Source organism: Erythrolamprus reginae, chromosome 7 (assembly GCF_031021105.1).
Source record: "Erythrolamprus reginae isolate rEryReg1 chromosome 7, rEryReg1.hap1, whole genome shotgun sequence".
Taxonomy (NCBI): domain Eukaryota; kingdom Metazoa; phylum Chordata; class Lepidosauria; order Squamata; family Dipsadidae; genus Erythrolamprus; species Erythrolamprus reginae.
This window is the reverse complement of record NC_091956.1, coordinates 58,417,683-58,437,599: the sequence shown is the minus strand read 5'-3', so window position 1 is coordinate 58,437,599 and position 19,917 is coordinate 58,417,683. Positions and strand designations below refer to the sequence as shown.

At 38.3% G+C, this 19,917-nt stretch overlaps 1 protein-coding gene across 2 annotated transcripts in view; it reads left to right on the top strand.

Annotated features, from left to right (window-relative positions):
• Nucleotides 1–19,917, top strand: part of PRSS12 (serine protease 12) — a 55,277-nt gene that overhangs the window by 14,435 nt on the left and 20,925 nt on the right. For both annotated transcript variants that reach the window (XM_070756624.1, XM_070756625.1), the window contains exons 2-5: nucleotides 2,975–3,113; nucleotides 7,965–8,134; nucleotides 10,399–10,549; nucleotides 19,020–19,198. In XM_070756624.1, the coding sequence (XP_070612725.1) occupies nucleotides 2,975–3,113; nucleotides 7,965–8,134; nucleotides 10,399–10,549; nucleotides 19,020–19,198 (639 nt within the window). The remainder of the gene's footprint in view (nucleotides 1–2,974; nucleotides 3,114–7,964; nucleotides 8,135–10,398; nucleotides 10,550–19,019; nucleotides 19,199–19,917) is intronic.

Genomic DNA, 19,917 nt, shown 5'->3' with positions numbered 1-19,917 from the left:
CTTTCTTTCTTCCTTCCTTCCTTCCTTCCTTCCTCCCTCCCTTCTCTCTCTCTTTCTCAGTGCCACTTTCTCCCTGTCCCACCAAGACCCACACCAGCCCTAAGGCCGGTGAACCCCTGAGGGGTCAGCCACTTTCCAGCCCGTGAAGGTCCCATAGCTGAAGCCGGGAAGGCAAGAGAGATGACAGTGGTGGCAATTGCACTCCGGTCCTGGGGCAAGGAGAATGTGGCGCTGCCTGGAGAGCCAGCGGATGGGTGTGCCAGATGGTGTCCAAGCCTCGCTAGGAAGGTAAGCTGAGCACCAGCCAGGCCCATGCACTCCTGCTTACTCCTCACTCCAGCCAGGAGTGGCCTGGGCAAGTCAAAGCCACCAGTTGTAGCAGCACCCAGTGAGGAAAGCCTGGTGGGGTGGTGCGGCTGATTCACAGTGCCGTGGCATGAATGGGCTTGAAGAAGCAGGACTGAACGGAGGTTGAGCGAGGCTGGAGCAGCACAGCCTATTGTGCTGCCCCATTCTTCATCCCGGAGGGCTGCACTTCCCCTGCCAATCCTCTGTACAAACTGCCTGCCCCATTTCTACAAAGGCAAAATCCTGCAGGGTGATCTAAAAAGGGGAGGGGGGTGTTGTAAAAAAGGCTGCCTGCCTCCAATGCCGGCTCCACAGGACTTTGGGCTTCCAACCCGGCATTTTGGGTCGAGTTCTCAGAGTAGCACTGGTGGTCGACCGGGTTGATCTGCAAAGAGAGCAGGCAAGTGGCCAGGTGAGAAGCTGGTGGGCTGCTTCGGAGTCCCAAGCACTGCTTAGCCGGCACGGGTGGAAGGCAGCCTTTTCTGAAGCATCCCCCTCCCCTATTTAGATTGCCCTTTATGGCAGGGGGCTCTGCCATTGCAGAAATGGGGCAGGCGCATGTGCAACAGCCCTGGGACATCCACTTTCCCTTCCCCTGCCCCACTCAGTGTCTGCATTTCCAGCAAGGGCTGCCTGCCCACCCACTGGCTGGCCTGAGCTGGATGCCGACCACAGAAGGCAAGCAGGCATGGGGGACCTCTGGGGAGACCAAGTGGGAGGCCATCAAGCATGGCAGGACTGCGGGGAAGGGAGTAGACTGCTACCTCTCTTCACCGCCACCCTGACATGCTTTCCTGCCTTCCACATGGCCTCTTAGTGCCCCCTGCCAGCCCCTTGCCTCTCAGCACCCCTGCTACTCCCGTTGTCTCTTAACGCACCCTAAGTCATCTCACTGCCCCCCAGGGGATGGTACTGTTTACTTTGTGATCCACTGGTCTGGCTAAAGGAAGCAATAAAGTAGCTACATTATAAACTGCATTTTCTGCAGTTTCCATATTTCAATAGTGTTTAACCTAATTTATACAAAAACTATATAATATTTTTGTAAGACATTTAATAATTTTATTAAGTATTGTCTGTTATAATTTTGTTTTTTATGTGCAAGTGTCTGTAATGAATGTTTTGAACTTTTAGGAAGCAATTGCGTGTGTTGTGCCTGTTAGATGTTTGTAATCTTAAAACTATCCTTGACAGTTTTAGCTATTTCCTACAGCTGACTATGCCTTTCTAAAAGTTCTGCTAAATGAACAAAAAATAGAAATTGACATAATAATGAAAAATACCAATCTTTACCATCATCTGTATTTTAGGATGCTTCTGGAGTTTTTGCTCTGTGATATATTCTTGTGATATATTCTTGAGAATATATTTCATCTGCTCAAAAAAATGAAAGAAATAAGAGAAAATTTTGAGTCTAGAAGGGTAAAAGGAGTGTCATTAGTTTGATTTCTAATATATTGTTTTTATTTGATTAACCTACTCGTTTTGGCATCCATTTGTGGAATAGGCAAATTTCATAATAATCGTAACATTTTTGGTAGTGCCTACAACAATGATATGGTACTAGCATTGTTACTGCCCCTCAAATTTGAAAAAAGTATGTCCGTAGTGAACGCATTATTTCCAGTTTTATTAAAATATTTCTTATTGGAGAGATTGATTATAAAACAGTGATGGTGAACCTATGGCATGGCTGCCACAGGTGGAATGCGGAGCCATATCTGCTGGCATGTAAGCCATTGCCCTAGCTCAGCTCCAACGTGCATGTTTGTGCCGGCCAGCTGTTTTTTGGCTCGCACAGAGACTCTGGGAGAGCATTTTTGGCTTCCAAAGAGCCTCCAGGGGGATGGTTGAGGGTGTTTGTAGCCTCCCCTGGCTCCAGAGACGCCTTTGGAGCCTGGGGAGGGCAAAACATGAGCCTACCGGGCCCACCCAAAGTTGAGAAACAAGCCATTTCCGGCCTCCAGAGGGCTTCCGAGGGAGGGAGCTGCTTTTGCCCTCCCCAGGCATTGAATTACGTGTGTGGACACTTGGGCATGTGCGATAACACGCACCCATGCTCTTTCGGTACCTGAGGGGAAAAAGGTTCACCATCACTGTTATAAAGCATACCTTAAGTTACTGTATCATTCCAGTGGCCTGACAAGGAAATGGTAAAAGGGTTTTTTTTTAAATGAACTAGAACACAGGTGTCAAACTTGATTGGGTCACATCATGTGACTTATGACTTTTTTGCCTTTGCGAAGCTGGGGGGCATGGCCTGTGTGTGACACATCCAGCCCATGGGCCATCATTTGACACCCCTGGAATGGACGAATCTTGATGAACTAAACTGATTGACTTTTGATGCTCAACCAGTGCTAATGACAAACCACTGGACCAGAAAAGGAACCTAGTTTGTAGGGATCAAAAAAGTGCCAAAAACCTTCTAGAGCAAGGAAATGACTTATATTGTTTACATGCCTTGGTTCAACATACCTCTTTCAGATCACTGCAAAATAAATGCCACACTTAAGCTGTTACTTTCTAATGGAAAATATGGCATAATTTTTTCTTTGTAATTTGTAATGACTCTATTATCCTTATATAATGAAATAAATTTACCTTTTTTGACAAAAATAAACAGGATCAGTGAGACTTAAAGGTGGCAGAAATGAGTTTGAAGGCACAGTTGAAATATATCTAAATGGAATATGGGGAGCAATCTGCAGTGATTACTGGGATAACGCTGACGCTTCGGTCATATGTCAACAACTTGAACTTGGGTAAGTAAATTAATGTTGACTAAATAACAATATTCTTGGAAATTTTTCACATGTGGTGAATATAATGGCGATTACTTTCAAATTTCTCATCTGTTACAGTGCCTGAAATATAGCTTGCATCATCATTTTAGATAAATGGATAAATGGATTACTTCTTTTCTAGAATGTTTACATCGATTACTTTAAATTGATTAAAATAATCAGTACAGTAATTTTAACAAAATAATATGGTATATACAATTGTTACAAAGAAAGGTTAAAATGTGATTCAATATTTCTTCAGAAACAGAATGTTAATTTGAACAGGCGTTACCCTTTTTAAAGTTATGGTTAGCCTGTGCAGTTCTACTATAGATAATGAGTATTATTGCAAGCTTGCTGTATAGTTTTTAATCCTCTTTTCTTTTTCTTTGGTAAAGGGGATAAACTATTTAAAATTTAATCCTAAAGATTTATATATGTGTCATAAACTTTGCTTCTTGGCAAATATTCCTTGGCAAAGGAATATTTATCTAGAAGAAAGTAGAAAGTTAACATTTTTTGTGTCTATTTGTCATCATCAAATGGTATTTCAGTTTTTTTGGAGCTGGTAAGATTTACAGAGATGTATTGATTTGATTGTGTGGCTAGTCTATAGAAAGTACAAAATCATAACTTTCCTCCTATAAATTCAATGGGGACCTGGTCATATATGAAGTTCAACATTAATTAATCTGCAATTAATTAATTAATTAATTAATTAATTAATTAACTTTATTGGTTGTTCATCCAACTATAGGGTAACCCTGGGCAGCTTACAGTTACATCTAAATTAAAACATAAAAAGTTTAAATCAAACATTAAAATCAAGGATCCATGGCGAGGGTGGAGACAAAATGGGAGGCAGGGAGTGGATCTTTTATTTATTTTATTTATTTATTTATTTATTGGATTTGTATGCTCCCCGTAGACTCGGGGCAGCTAACAACAGTAATAAAGACAGCATATAACAATCCAATATTAAAACAGTTAAAAACCCTTATTATAAAACCAAACATACATACAGACATACCATGCATAAAATTGTAAAGGCCTAGGGGGAAAGGGTATCTCAATTCCCCCATGCCTGGCGACAGAGGTGGGTTTTAAGAAGCTTACGAAAGGCAAGGAGGGTGGGGGCAATTCTAATCTCTGGGGGGAGTTGGTTCCAGAGAGCCGGGGCCACCACAGAGAAGGCTCTTCCCCTGGGTCCTGCCAAGCGACATTGTTTAGTTGAAGGGACCCGGATTATTGGTTGATTATTACTGAATCAACCACCTGCATGTGCTGTTTTTCTACTGGGGCCCCAAGCTACATCTATAGGCTCTTACGAAAGGATAGGATGGTTGGGCCAACATCTTATGAGGGGGGAGAGATGTTCCAGATGTCAGGAGCAACAACAGAGAAGACCCTTCTCCTGGATCCTGCCAATGAGAATAATCAAGCTGACAGGACCAGCAGCACACCTCCTCTGCCGGTGCAAATGGTACAGGCCAATCCAAGTGGGGTGAGATGGCTCCTCAGGTAACCTGGAGCCATGCCTTGAAGGGCTTTAAAGGTGATCACCAACACTTGAATTGCACCTGGAAGAAGACTGGCAACAAATCCGCATGAGCAGTAGTATCACAAGGGCTGTTTTGGGGGTCCCAAAAGTACCTACGCTGCGACACTCTGCACCAGATGTAGCTTCCAAATGCTCTTTAATGGTAGCCCCATGTAGAGCGCATTACTATAGTTCAACCTTGCGATGACTTGGGACTGAATAACTGAGCACAAGGAATCCTGCGCTTTGTGTTTTGATTAAAGAAATGCTTCAATTATCTTCAGATCTTTGTAAATATTTGTTTGTTTGTTTGTTTGTTTGTTTGTTTGTTTGTTTGTTTGTTTGTTTATTTGATTGATTGATTGATTGATTGATTGATTTTTATGCTGCCCTTCTCCTTAGACTCAGGGCAGCTTACAACATGTTAGCAATAGCACTTTTTAACAGAGCTAGGCTATTGCACCCACAATCCGGGACCTCAATATCCTTGCTGTTTTTGAATCTTCATTCTGGCATATTCCTGGGTCCTATTCTTTTTAATATGTTTGTGAATGACATAGGGGAAGGTTTGGTAGGGAAGGTTTGCTTATTTGCCGATGACTCTAAAGTGTGCAATAGGATTGATATTCCTGGAGGCGTCTGTAATATGGTAAATGATTTAGCTTTACTAGATAAAAGCAATAGAAACTGCAGTTTAATGTTTCCAAATGTAAAATAATGCACTTGGGGAAAAGGAATCCTCAATCTGAGTATTGTATTGGCAGTTCTGTGTTAGCAAAAACTTCAGAAGAAAAGGATTTAGGGGTAGTGATTTCTGACAGTCTCAAAATGGGTGAACAGTGCAGTCAGGCGGTAGGGAAAGCAAGTAGGATGCTTGGCTGCATAGCTAGAGGTATAACAAGCAGGAAGAGGGAGATTATGATCCCGCTATATAGAGTGCTGGTGAGACCACATTTGGAATACTGTGTTCAGTTCTGGAGACCTCACCTACAAAAAGATATTGACAAAATTGAACGGGTCCAAAGACGGGCTACAAGAATGGTGAAAGGTCTTAAGCATAAAACGTATCAGGAAAGACTTAATGAACTCAATTTGTATAGTTTGGAGGACAGAAGGAAAAGGGGGGACATGATCGAAACATTTAAATATGTTAAAGGGTTAAATAAGGTCCAGGAGAGAAGTGTTTTTAATAGGAAAGTGAACACAAGAACAAGGGGACACAATTTGAAGTTAGTTGGGGGAAAGATCAAAAGCAACATGAGAAAATATTATTTTACTGAAAGAGTAGTAGATCCTTGGAACAAACTTCCAGCAGACATGGTAGATAAATCCACAGTAACTGAATTTAAACATGCCTGGGATAAACATATATCCATCGTAAGATAAAATACAGAAAATAGTATATGGGCAGACTAGATGGACCATGAGGTCTTTTTCTGCCGTCAGTTTTCTATGTTTCTATGTTTTTTTTCCATTTTATCTACATTGCACTGATTTTAGTTCCCTTTAAGATAGATTATGCTTAAAGCAAAAATATTGAAATGTTTATCTGGATCTTAGGGATTAGGGAAAAGGTTCAATCTTGCATGCATAGCTGATTTCCCAAATGCAAATTTCTATATAAAAAATAGCATGAATCCTCAAGTTAATCTTCAACCGAATATTTTTAGTCCACCCATAGGAAGTTAAATATGTTGTTCTGTATGATGCACAGCAATATATACTTGCCATTTTCTGCATGGGTATAATTCCTATGTAAGAATTTTGTAATTTAGTAAATAGACAAGGCTGTTCATATATAGATCTCATTTTAATTAATGTTACCAGTCAGAGGTAAAATAAGGCAAAACAGTATAAACACAGTTCTGTAATTTTTTTAATTATTATCTTGAATAGCTTGTGTTTTATAGAGGCAAACTGGTTATCTCAAGAATAACGCTAATTCTTGCCTTATCTGCATAGAGAATATCTGTTTCAATCAAGAAGTCCAATACTTTGCAAACAACAAAAAAACAGAAGATCAAAGTACATTATAAATCTTTGAAGTGAAATAGAACAAAAGATTTCACAGGGGATATTAAACAAAATATGTTCAGACTTCTTAACGACTGTTGTTTAAAAGGAATAGGTCAATACTTGCCCAGCTCAGCCAATATCCAGTCTCTATGAAGATACTTCCTGTTACTGAAATTTAGCTACTGACATTTACCGAAACCAGTGGTTCTCAACCTTTCTAATGCTGTGACCCCTTAATACATACAGTTCCTCATGTTCTGGTGACTCCCAAACATAAGTCTAGTGCCAGTTCTCCCAACAGAGCTTTAAGCTGATTGGCAGGAAGGTCAGAGGGACACCCTCACTGTAAACGCCTGATTGGTCAGATTATAAAAATATGTTCAAGGTGCCAGAATAGAAGCTTTAGTTCCTAACACTTCGGGAAATTTTTCTTAGGTGACCCCCAGGTTGAGAACCACTGAGTCTTAAACAGTAACAGTTTTGTTACATCATCTTGTTAGTTTAACTTAACAATGTTTTAAAGCCTTCCTAAATTATGTAACGAATTTATTATTTTTCTTCACATAATTTATTTTTTATATTTATAAAATTCACAAGCATAATTTTTGAATAATTCTAAAATTTAAAATTTTAGACAATTACTTACAATAAAAACTGAATTAATTTGTAGCATTAAAAGATAAATACTGTTATCCTAGTGTTGCAGATGCTTCCAAAAAGCAGGTTTTGAAAAGTATGCAACTGTTGGATGTAATAGGCAGATGCCTGTATGTAAAATATTTTATGAGGATAGGTCCACTGCTCTTGCATAATTGTCTGAAGCAATTAGTTGTAGATTGTTACTGGGTCTATCCACCTTGCTGATAGTGATATCTCTTTTCGCCCATCTTTCCCTGCAGTAGAACGTACTCCAGAGAGCTCGGTCTTCACATAAATGTGAAGTAGGGTAATTTGAGTCTAATCATTTGTGCCTTGAGTGAGAATACTGGATTTGTTTGTCAATAATACACTTGAGTGCCAATGGTGATCTTCACAGTGATCTTCACCGAACAGTTTTGGAGTTTACTAAAGAAATTACTGTTTGGTGAAATTCTGAAAACAATTTAGTGGCACATTGATCCTGCACTTCTGCATTGGTCCCATAGCTATTTGACATTTCTCTGATACTTTGTGGATCAGGGAATAATATATTTAGTATGGAATAAAATACTAACAGAGTTTGTAATTATCTTGGCTTTCTTCTTCATTATTTCTATTTGTTTTTCTTTCCATAGGCAGAGAGGTAAAGCCCTATTTTCTGGATCAGGCCTTATTCCTGTTCACTGGAACCATGTGCATTGCCGTGGCAATGAAGAAAACATCATGCTGTGTGAAAAAACTATTTGGCAAGGTCGAATGTGTCCCCAGAATATGGCAGCTGCTGTCACATGCAGCTTTTCCCATGGTAAAAGAAAAAAGAAACATGCTTTAGTTTTACACCATATAAACAGCAGTTTCATACAAGATGTAATGAAGGATTACATTGCAGAAAGGCATTGATAATAAAATGGGTAAATAGTTATGGAATTTTGGGAAATGCCACAACAAGAAAATCTAAAATAAGTTAATTCTGAATGATACTATCGGCAGTGATTTGGGGATCAAAAAGAGAGTACAGTAGTACAAAATTCTTACATCTGTAAATTGCATTCCAAGAGTGATGAATTGAGAATTACCATCTCTTGCCTCGTATCTTTCTTCGCTCCTTAAAAAAAAAATCTGCTACCTGAAATTTCTCCTTAAGTCTGGTTTTGAATATTTTTTATTTTATATCTGTCTGTCTGGTCTTGTTTGTCAAACATATGCAGTATAGCAGGTTCTATGGGATTCTATGGGATCTCTTAGAAACAAAACCTAGAACTTACAAAGAAGTAGGCTATCCCACAGAATTCTGAATTTACACACTATTATTCAATAGAAGGTGGGATTCTTATGAAGCTGATTAAAGTATAAGATCACGTTTCCATGAGCAGCTGTTAGAAAGGCATACCTATCATTTGAGAGTGATGCCTTGATAGTCAAGGCATGTAATATATATTTGCGTAGGCCAAAAATACTTGCTGGTGTGGTAATTTGTCACCTTTTCCCAAAGTGCATGCCATGCTTCCTCCTAGTTTCCAAATGAAACATGTTTTGTCTGGTAGATGATCGCTGATATTTAAAATATCCAGTTGGAGTTTTCTTTATTCTCATGCTTAAATCAGATTTTTTTTGTACAGAAACTACTCAGAGATTAGAAATGTTATGGCTTTGCTTGTATTCCTTTCCTTTTGAATAAAATAATGCTACAAAGGCTCTTTTTTAAAAAGCTCCTTTTATGTGAACTGGGAAAACATTTCAAAAAGGCTTCATTGTTCTTTTAAAGAGGGCTCCTTTAAATGGAGTGGAATTAAAAGGTTACTTGAGGAGGGCTAGAGTGAAAAATACATAGAGCCTATGGAGAAGTTTATTCAGTTGTTTTTTCCAGCTTGTTAGCTGTCTTAAAATCTTTCTTATTCTCAGATGTAGCTGGCAATGAATTCCATTATATTGAAACAGGGTCCCATTAGAGATTAGAGCTGCTTGCATGTGAGGAGGGGGAATTATATGAAAATAGCTTGTTGCATGACAGTAATGTTCTAAATTACAATGTTCTTGTATATATTTTAGTCCAACCTTTCCCTCTCAATTTATTGGGCGTGCCCTTGGCTATGGCAACTGGGAACACTATGTATTGCAGTCCCAACGCATTTGCATTCTAATTCATGGGCAGCAGTGAACACAGCTAGGTAAACTTCTCTGGACAAGATAATTTTATTTAAAATGTGATCAGTATGGGCCAGGAACTAGGATCATTGCAATAATAACAATAGCAACAGTACTTAGACTTATATACCGCCCCAAACTGCTTTACAGCACTCTTTGGGCAGTTTACAATGTCAGGGCATGCCACCAACAATATGGGTCTTCATTAGTGTTGGGCGAACCGAACCCGCACAATTTGGGTCCGTACTGATGTTCTGGTGTTCGGCATACTGGACCCGAACCCGAATTTTTTTAAAAAATTGTGCTTTGGTTCGCCGTTTGTGCTGAACACCGCGAAAGCCACCGCCCGGCTGTCATCTGCTGAGAAGAGGAGGAGGAGGAGCTGGGCGCCGGTGGCGGCAGAGGAAGACGAACACCGGGGAACTGTTGGCTGGTCAGGAGAATGGGTGGGAGGCACAAAAGGAGCTGGGCAATCCCTCCCATGAAGAGATTCCGGGGGCGGAGCTTTGACATAACGTATACCGGCAGGTTGCTAAGGACGCCAAGGTGATCACTTCCTGGATTCCATGGAGTTCGGCTTCGGGTTTGGTTCGGGTTCGGTCGAATTTTAGGCGAATTTCATCCGAACTTGCCGAACCCAAACACCGTTGGGTTCGCCCATCACTAGTCTTCATTTTACCAACCTTGGAAGGATAGAAGGCTGAGTCAACCTTGAGCCCTATTAGAATTGAACTCCAGGCTCAGGGCAGAGTTTTTTGCTTAAAATACCACTCACCACTACGGCTCCCTAATCTAATAGTTATTAGATTGAGAAAAGCAAAATGTTAATTAATTAATTAATTGATTGATATCAATTTTTTTCCTATTCTGTTCCATGATTTGGTAAAGAAAATTGATTTTCTTCCGTCATATTTTTATTTTCAGCCTCTGATTTTATTCCAATCCGGCTGGTGAATGGGAGGAGCACTTATGAAGGAAGAGTTGAAGTCTACCATACTGGCCAATGGGGAACTATTTGTGATGACCAGTGGGATGATGCTGATGCTGAGGTAGTCTGCAGGCAGCTTGGCTTTGGGTTAGTTTGTACTAGATATGTTATTTTCATTTAAAAAACTAAAAGCACCCAAAATGTTTAAGAAACTTCAAAATACTTGTTGTCCTTCATGGAATAGAGCTAATCAGTTTTGAAATCCAATGACATTATTTTTAAAAATAAACTTCCTGAAAATTTTGGAGGATTGGTTCTTTTCCAGATCTTTACTCTCATCAGTCACTTTAGTAAATAATCTGCTTTTCCCAAAATAGAAATAAAGGATTTTTTTTCTTTTAGAAGGATGCATCTATCTTTTCAGACATTTTGTTATAGTATTTGTTAGTTACAATATGTTTAAAGTAATAAAAAGGGCAGTAATATTGATGACACTATTTCGAATTAAAGCTAATTAGAGCTCCTCAAGTGTTATTTGCCACTTTGAGAATAGTTTTCCATATACCCATACCAAAAACTGCATTCAAATAATGATAGAAAGAACTGACCATTGCAAAATGTTATGCTGGGTATTTTGTATTGGCTTTGAGAAGCTCCTCTCCCCCACTGCCAAGATTATTAGTCCTCTTGGAAAAACACCTTTGGTGGGAGACTGGTGACTCTGCATTTCCTCTTTGTTCCTCTCTCTTTCTATTGTGGATTTTCTGCCTGATTTGAGAAGGAAAGTGATACCCACTTCCTCTATTTCTGTATACAGTACTTCGTACATATACCACAGCTTCAGAAACATGACTTTAGAAATGGATCAGTGGTTTGGGAAATGCTTAAGTGAAAAAGGACTTTGTTTTCTTCTTTCCTGTAACATAAAAGGCTCAAATGGGAACCATTTTATTATTTATTGAATATAGCAGAATGTAATCCATTTGGTTAGTTGATGGTTTTTAAGCAGTTATTGGACCATGAACTTCATCTTTGTTACCTATCCATAAATGTCCATAAGTCATCCTTCTCCAAGTGGTGCTCTACAAATTTATGAGATCATTGCTTGAAAAAATCCAAGCTAGTTATAGTCTCAGTAGATCTGGAGGTATTCGCATTAGAACCAGGGAAGTTCAAAAGCTCCTTGTGACTTGTATTTATCCTAAAAGGAAGCTGAGCCTGAATTTACTGTAAGTTAATTTTCACAAAAAGGAAGAACAAACCCAAAACAAAAGAAACCCCCTCCAATTCAATCCAATATAAACACAGATAAAAGTCCTGCACAATTTCCAGATCTTTCATCCTGCCAACAGAGGGTTGACGAATCCAGATATTTCCTTCTCCTGAATAAAAATGTAGATTTACCTCTCTTTGTCAGTGTCTCTGCCTGCCTGCCCCTCCGTCCGTCCCTCCCTCTGTGTGTCCCCCCCCTCTCTCACACACACATTTCTTTCAGAAGCTACACTATAAAGAAAAAGGTTCAGGACAAAAGATTGAATAACTGTTGATTCCAATTAATTACTTATAAAATAAAATACAGAATTTTTAAAATCAATGTTCTTTGTTTACTGTGCTGGTAGGAATAAAATAAAATTACTTGACAAGAACATCCCTACCCCATTGTACAAGTCATCTTTCTCATTTAGATAAACTATGTGACACACTGGTGGAAAAGTCATTTGGAGATGACCCAAATGATCACTTCATAGCATGTTACAGTGAGTCACTTGGTTCTTGTACTCAGACAAATCAGAGCAAGAGCTCCAAGGTCACATAGTTCCCATATGGGATGTTCATCATAGACAACTTGAACGTACATGTCCATTAGCTAAAGAGTCCCGATACAAACAAAATTGCTTTACACTAATAAAGAAACACGATCAATACAAAGGTAGATGGAGGTTTCCCTTCATAGTGTGAAATCATTAGTAGAAAGGAAACACAGAAGGCTTGAGCTAGCTGCTCCAGAAGAAGGAAGCTCAACAGACTCAAGCTCAACCCGGATAAGACGGAGTGGCTGTGGGTTTTGCCTCCCAAGGACAATTCCATCTGTCCGTCCATCACCCTGGGGGGGGGGGGGGAGTCACTAACCCCCTCAGAGAGGGTTCGCAACTTGGGCGTCCTCCTCGATCCACAGCTCACATTAGAGAAACATCTTTCAGCTGTGGCGAGGGGGGCGTTTGCCCAGGTTCGCCTGGTGCACCAGTTGCGGCCCTATTTGGACCGGGAGTCACTGCTCACAGTCACTCATGCCCTCATCACCTCGAGGCTCGACTACTGTAATGCTCTCTACATGGGGCTACCTTTGAAAAGTGTTCGGAAACTTCAGATCGTGCAGAATGCAGCTGTGAGAGCTATCATGGGCTTTTCTAAATATGCCCATGTCACACCAACACTCTGCAGTCTGCATTGGTTGCCGATCAGTTTTCGGTCACAATTCAAAGTGTTGGTTATGACCTATAAAGCCCTTCATGGCACTGGACCAGAATATCTCCGGGACCGCCTTCTGCCGCACGAATCCCAGCGACCAGTTAGGTCCCACAGAGTTGGCCTTCTCCGGGTCCCGTCAACTAAACAATGTCGTTTGGCAGGACTCAGGGGAAGAGCCTTCTCTGTGGCGGCCCCGACCCTTTGGAACCAACTCCCCCCAGATATCAGAGTTGCCCCCACCCTCCTAGCCTTTCGTAAGCTGCTTAAAACCCACCTCTGTCGTCAGGCATGGGGGAATTGACATGTTCCCTCCCCCTAGGCTTATAAAATTTATGCATGGTACGCTAGTATGTATGATTGGTTTTAATTTGTGGTCTTTTTTAAATTAACTTAAATATTAGATTTGTTTTACATTGTATTGTTATTGTTGTGAGCCGCCTCGAGTCTGCGGAGAGGGGCGGCATACAAATCTGATTAAACTAAACTAAACTAAACTAAAGTAAGAGATAAAGAGGCAAGTAGAATGTATCCTGGAATCTTTCCTCCTTTCAAGCCATGAACTCTTCAACCAATTAGTCACTATCAGGCACAGGCTGGTACAAGAATTCCATTCCTAGGTATGCTACTAGAGCTACACAATAAAGAAAGTAGAAATAAACATATGTGTAATGCTATACTTATATAAGTCAAATGTGATTACATCATTGATTCTTCCTGAGATCTTATTTCCACACTGCATACTTACATGGAAACGTGTGAGTATGCAAATGTACACATTCCCCCAGCAGAAACAACAAAATGAGCGAAGAGCAAGAGACAGATGATAACGAAAAGAAAAGAGCACAGTCCTGATTATTTCTTTCAGAGAGAAGATTTCAAGTGTGGTTAAACTTTAAATTAATCCTAAAATTCTTTCAGCAGATGTATCGGTTTGGAATCAGCCAGCACCTAAATTATGTCCATTCTTTTATTTTCAAAAGTTTATTCCTATCAGCTAATACAGAGGTGTCAAACTCATGGCCCATGGACCAGATGCACCACACGCTGACCACCCCCATCCCCATTATAGTGAAGGGGGGGAAAGTTGCAATAGGTCACGTGGCAACAACACATCCATTCAGTTAACACAAACTCTTGAGGTAATAGGAAATCAAAACGTCGCTACAGAGCACTGCACACCAAGACAACTAGACACAAGAACAGTTTCTTTCCGAACGCCATCACTCTACTAAACAAATAATTCCCTCGACACTGTCAGACTTTCTATTAAATCTGCACTTCTATTCTACTAGTTTTTCTCATCATTCCTTTCACCCATTTCCTCCCATGTTGACTGTATGACTGTAACTTGTTGCTTATATCCTAAGATTTTTATTAATATTGCTTCTTCATTGCTTATTTGACCCCTGTGACAATCATTAAGTGTCGTACCACATGATTCTTGACAAATGTATATTTTATTTTATGTACGTTGAGAGCATATGCACCAAGACAAATTCCTTGTGTGTCCAATCACACTTGGCCAATAAAAATTCTATTCTATTCTATTCTAAACAATCAAATACTTGGAATGCCCTTGGTGGATAACGTTACTAAGATTTATTTCATCACAGATTTCATAGTGCCTGAATTGATAAACATCTATTATTTGTTGCTAGTATACATTTTTTAAAATGAGTGTTAGCTAGCAATCTGAATACATTTTTGTAGATATCTACTTGGCTTATGAAGACCTGATGGTGTTATTTAGATGGTCTAATCTGAGATTGTATTTGAAATTGCAAGCCAGCAGTTGAAGAGTAAAAATACCAGTATAAAATTGATTTAGGGAAAGGCCATACCTATAAATAGTATTGTCTTCATGCAGTATAGGAAATATTCGTGGCATTAACATCAAAATATGTACAATAAATTTGTACAGTAATGAAAATGTCATGGCAAACTTCAAAAAATACCCTTGCGTGAAATAGCAAAAAAGACATTGACGGGCCTCACTAGAAATCTAGTTCTACTTTCATTGTTTCCCAAAACTGTTGGAGAATGTTGATGACAATTTTTTTTCCTCTTCTGTCTGATAGTTGTGGATTCTCTGTACTAGCCTTGAGTATTGGTAATAAATAGGATAAGGTCAATAGGCTGCTTAAGTCACTTTGCTTTTAGTTAAATCAAAGTTTAGTGTTTAATGGTAGCTGCTTTGTAGACCTACGAGAAGAAATATTTACATGTTAGGGAAAGGGACTTTGGATCAATCTTGATTTTAGTAGTGTATTAAAAATAATTTTCTAAGTCCCTTTCTCAGAACTTGGAGAAATGCAGGCAAATAAGGCACAAGGCAGGCTGCTGTAGAAAGAAGTTTGATTCGTTTACTCTTTTTGTTCTTGGTGGCAACAATTAGATAGTTCATTGGTCAAGTTTTTATGGGCTTTTGAGCCCTTTATGGTAAATTTGTGGAGTAGGAGTCCATGTGTCTGTGTCTTTGTGGTGACTGGTGCTTCCATTTCTAGAGGAAGCATTGTAATTCTTATTTTTTATACCTGTAAGTTCTCTTTTTGTTATACATACAGATTTTATAGTTGCTCCTTAGGGGTGTAGGAAGTGTGGGCCTAAATGTTTTTGTCTTTTTAATTTCAGTTTTTTGCATAACTTGTCTCAGGCTAAAACTAGCTATGAGCAATTCAGGAGAAGTGGCGGACGGGGGGCGGGTTCTTTTATTCTTGTGAAGTATTCCTTCTTATTGTTATTTTGAGAATTTATTTCTAATAAGTAATTTCCTTCCATTCTTGAGAGATCACTTCCAGAAGTGTTTTGCCGATGCCTCTTTCCCAGGGCTGGGACAGAATGAATGACCAAGTCCCAGAGTCATTTGTCTTGTTTAATTTGTTAGCTAAGGCAGACTGAAACTCATGTTTTTTTATTTTTGTTTTTTGTTTTCTAGCCTAGTGCCTTAACACTACATTAAATTGGCTTTCTAAAATATTCAGCTAACTGGTTATAAACAAATTAATCGAATGAATGAATGGATGAATGAATGAACAAGCAAACAAACATCAAACAAGCATTACAAAGGAGAATATACACACACACACGAATTTTTTGATTATTGGAACATATATATTTTCTCCCTTTCATATATCTTCTTCTCTATTTTTACATATTATCTTTATATATATTACTTCATGTCTATTCTCTTCCATATGTATTGTGTATTGGACAAATGAATGAATAAATACATAAAAATAAATGTAAGTAATGTTAAAAAGAAAGCACAGATTGAAGAACGGATGCTCAGAGATTAGTTTTTAACTAAATGGATCTAGGTGTTTTCTTTGCACTAATTTTAATGTGTGTGCATTCAAACTATGTCTGCTACTCCTCTTTGCATTTATAATAATCACATCTCATAAGAACCAAAACTGAGTATTTCAAACTCTTCAGTTCTGTGGATTGAAACTCATTGAAGTTTATTTTATTTGAATTCCTTTCTAAACCTTTCTTCTTAATTTGCTGCTCAGCATGTTACTCAAAATATTGGATGAGACTGGGAGTGGTTTCAGTGTTGTGAATGGATCTCTCTTAGAATCTAGGTGTGGAATGCAAGCTTGGTATACATGAAAGAAAGCACCTGTATGGAATACAAATATCTTTTTGATCCCAGTTGCAAACTGCAATTTGAATTGCAACTTTAATTTGTAGTTTCCAAAAAAATTCCCACAAGTTCCATTTGTCTTAAACTCATATTATTACTCATTTTTTAAACACAAAAATATGCAAAGCTATAATGTAAAAAAGCATAGAACGATGCTTTGGCAAATAGATTCATTTTCTAAGAACTGAAATCTACCAAGAAAGGAGAGATAAGAGATATACAGTAGTAGCTGGGCATGGGATGACGTGAGAAAGAGATTCTTAGCTATGTGGCTCTCCTTAGTTAATACAGCTGCAGATTGTAAACTAAAACCTCTTGGCAATAACCTCCCTGCGTGTCATAGATTGTTTTTGGTATTACTATGCAATATGCTTTTCAGGATTCACAAAGAGAGAACATGAAGTCTCCATTCAGGACTTCAAATAAAGTCTTATTTTATTTGAATTCCTAACCTCCAGGCATTTGAAATGCAGTCTCAGTACTGTAAGCCTAAATATAGCTATGAGAGATTTTTTTTCATATAATTCCTTGCAGTATAATCACTCTTTTGCAAACCCATTTATTTCCTTGCCATTTTTGGTCTTTTCTTCGTTTACTTATTGGGTAATGAATAAAAGGATTATCAAGGGATTAGGAACATTTTTTTAAAAAAGTGTTTATTATGAATTGTGCTTGCTTAAAAATTCAGTGATATTAATTTTATTTATGTGATTTTTATTTAGGTTTATTAATGTTATGAAACATAATTTAGAAAAGTGTATAAATTAGAAATGAAAAGTATGAAGGGAAAGACAGTTCTAGTTTTAAATAGCATCCCTCATTTATAATAATCTCTTCCAAAGCCCCAAGAAAGCTTCTTGGTAACTAGTTCAAAGAACATAGCTAGGGCAAAAAATGGATGCAGCATTAAACATGGATTTGCATTTGATATATGATCATTCAATGTATATTTATGCTTTTGTGAATCTGAATATGTATGGAAAAGAGTTTAATCCCCTCCCCCCCAGTAGCTTCAGCAATGAATAGAAGAGAGTGACAAAAATCCAACCTCCAGTGGACAGCAACAAAGAATGGGTGTTTTTGTGTCTTTTTGCTGCCTTTGATTTTTTGCAGTCTTGAAGAAATCCAGACTCACTAGATTGCTTTTTGTACTGAAAAACTAACAATAGTATAAATAGCATTTTATGAGAACAATTATAACTGACAAAAAGTAAAGGATTATACATTCTCCTGATGATCATTAACACCCCCAACCCCAACAATTGTTTTAGAAACATAGAAACATAGAAACATAGAAGTCTGACAGCAGAAAAAGACCTCATGGTCCATCTAGTCTGCCCTTATACTATTTCCTGTATTTTATCTTACAATGGATATATGTTTATCCCAGGCATGTTTAAATTCAGTTCCTGTGGATTTACCAACCACGTCTGCTGGAAGTTTGTTCCAAGGATCTACTACTCTTTCAGTAAAATAATATTTTCTCATGTTGCCTTTGATCTTTCCCCCAACTAACTTCAGATTGTGTCCCCTTATTCTTGTGTTCACTTTCCTATTAAAAACACTTCCCTCCTGAACCCTATTTAGTCCTTTAACATATTTAAATGTTTCGATCATGTTCCCCCTTTTCCTTCTGTCCTCCAGACTATACAGATTGAGTTCATTAAGTCTTTCCTGATACGTTTTATGCTTAAGACCTTCCACCATTCTTGTAGCCTGTTTTCTTAAAGAAACCATGTCCTAAAACAGTAGCCATGCTTCTATCATTTCTTCTTGGTTAATTGTCAAGAGACTTTTAAATATTATTTATAAGTAACTAGAATAGAAAAAAACCTATTCCTAGTCTATAATTTATTTGTTTCACTGGTTCTGTTTCTTCATAGCCAGCAGCCATCCTGATCATAAGATTTAGTTATAAATTCACCCTGCTCTAGACAAAGAAACATTAAAAAAAAATTATTATTAATGAAGAACATTAAGATTTATCTTGGGAAAATGTGTTGAAAATAAACCAATATGCATAAATCATTTTAAATGTAAACCTGGGTTTTTCAACTGTGGTACTATAACTGTCTGGCTTTGTAACCAAAATAGGTTCTTGTTTCAAGTTTTATTCCCCCTTCCTTCTCTACTTATATTTATATTTTATCTTGAGGGTTCCGCCCACCCACCCCATATCTCTTGTGCCAGTTTATTGCATTTTGAAAACAAATAGCATTTGCATTTATATTTATATATTTTTCTCCTAAGCTATTTTAATATGTTTGTTGAAATAAAAATATAACAAGTTCTCTAGTTTAAGGATTGTATATTGTATTTCCCGAATGAAATATATTTACTTAAAAGGCTATAGAAAATCAGCAGAAGGTCTCTTCATTGATGTATGGCCTTAGTATCATTTTGAATGTAGGATTTGCACAAGCAGTATAGATTATTTACACTGTTAAATTGCAGCATGCTTGTCTTGCCATCAGTTTTCCTCTGTTTATTATGTTTGGACAGTGGAGTTGCCAAGTCATGGAGCCAGGCTCATTTTGGAGAGGGCTCAGGTCCTGTGCTACTGGATGAAGTGCGTTGTACAGGAAATGAGTTGTCTATAGAACAGTGCCTAAAGAGTTCCTGGCAAGAACACAACTGTGGCCATAAAGAAGATGCAGGGGTTTCCTGCACACCTCTGGCAGGTACGCAACAAAGGAATCACTTTTCGGAACCAGAATCACTGCATGGGCTAAGATTAATTGGCACAAAGTGATTGAATATTTTTTAAAATATTCAATAATATCTTAATATCTTTCAACAATGGAGACGATAACATTTCTTGATGTAGACCAAATGCCTTATTTTGGCTTCCAGAATGTATTGGCCATATTTAAAAAACAAGGTTGAAAGGAAATGCCTATGGCTGGTGAGAGAAGAAGTTTCCATGCAGCGTAATTGCAGGGAGGACCAATGGAAGTTAAGTATCAGCATCTATAAACAGCTGTGCAACTTCTGTTTATTTTCTCCTTAGCATATCCTGTATTTAACCTAAACATTTTCAAGTACCTGTTGATTTTTTAAGGGATTTTTGCTTCTCTAGAAGTTTTCCATGACTTGAAAATTGAAACGACTTAGTAATGGAGTAGCTCTGGTTCTGTGAGCTATGGAGCATGTTCAATGATTCAGAAAGTCCAGATGTCACATAAAGACATTCCTACCATTTATTCTAAAAATATTCTGGTTTTCCCTGACTGTTTTATTTCTTATTTAACTCAATTACAGTAGATTGAGTTTACTGTAATTGAGTTAAAGTAAAGGGAGTAAAAGGGCATTTGTAGTGTGTGGATTTAATAGAAAGGCACAAATTAAGGATATAACCAGTGAAGAGCTATCAACATTTTTACTGCCACACTCTGGGCGT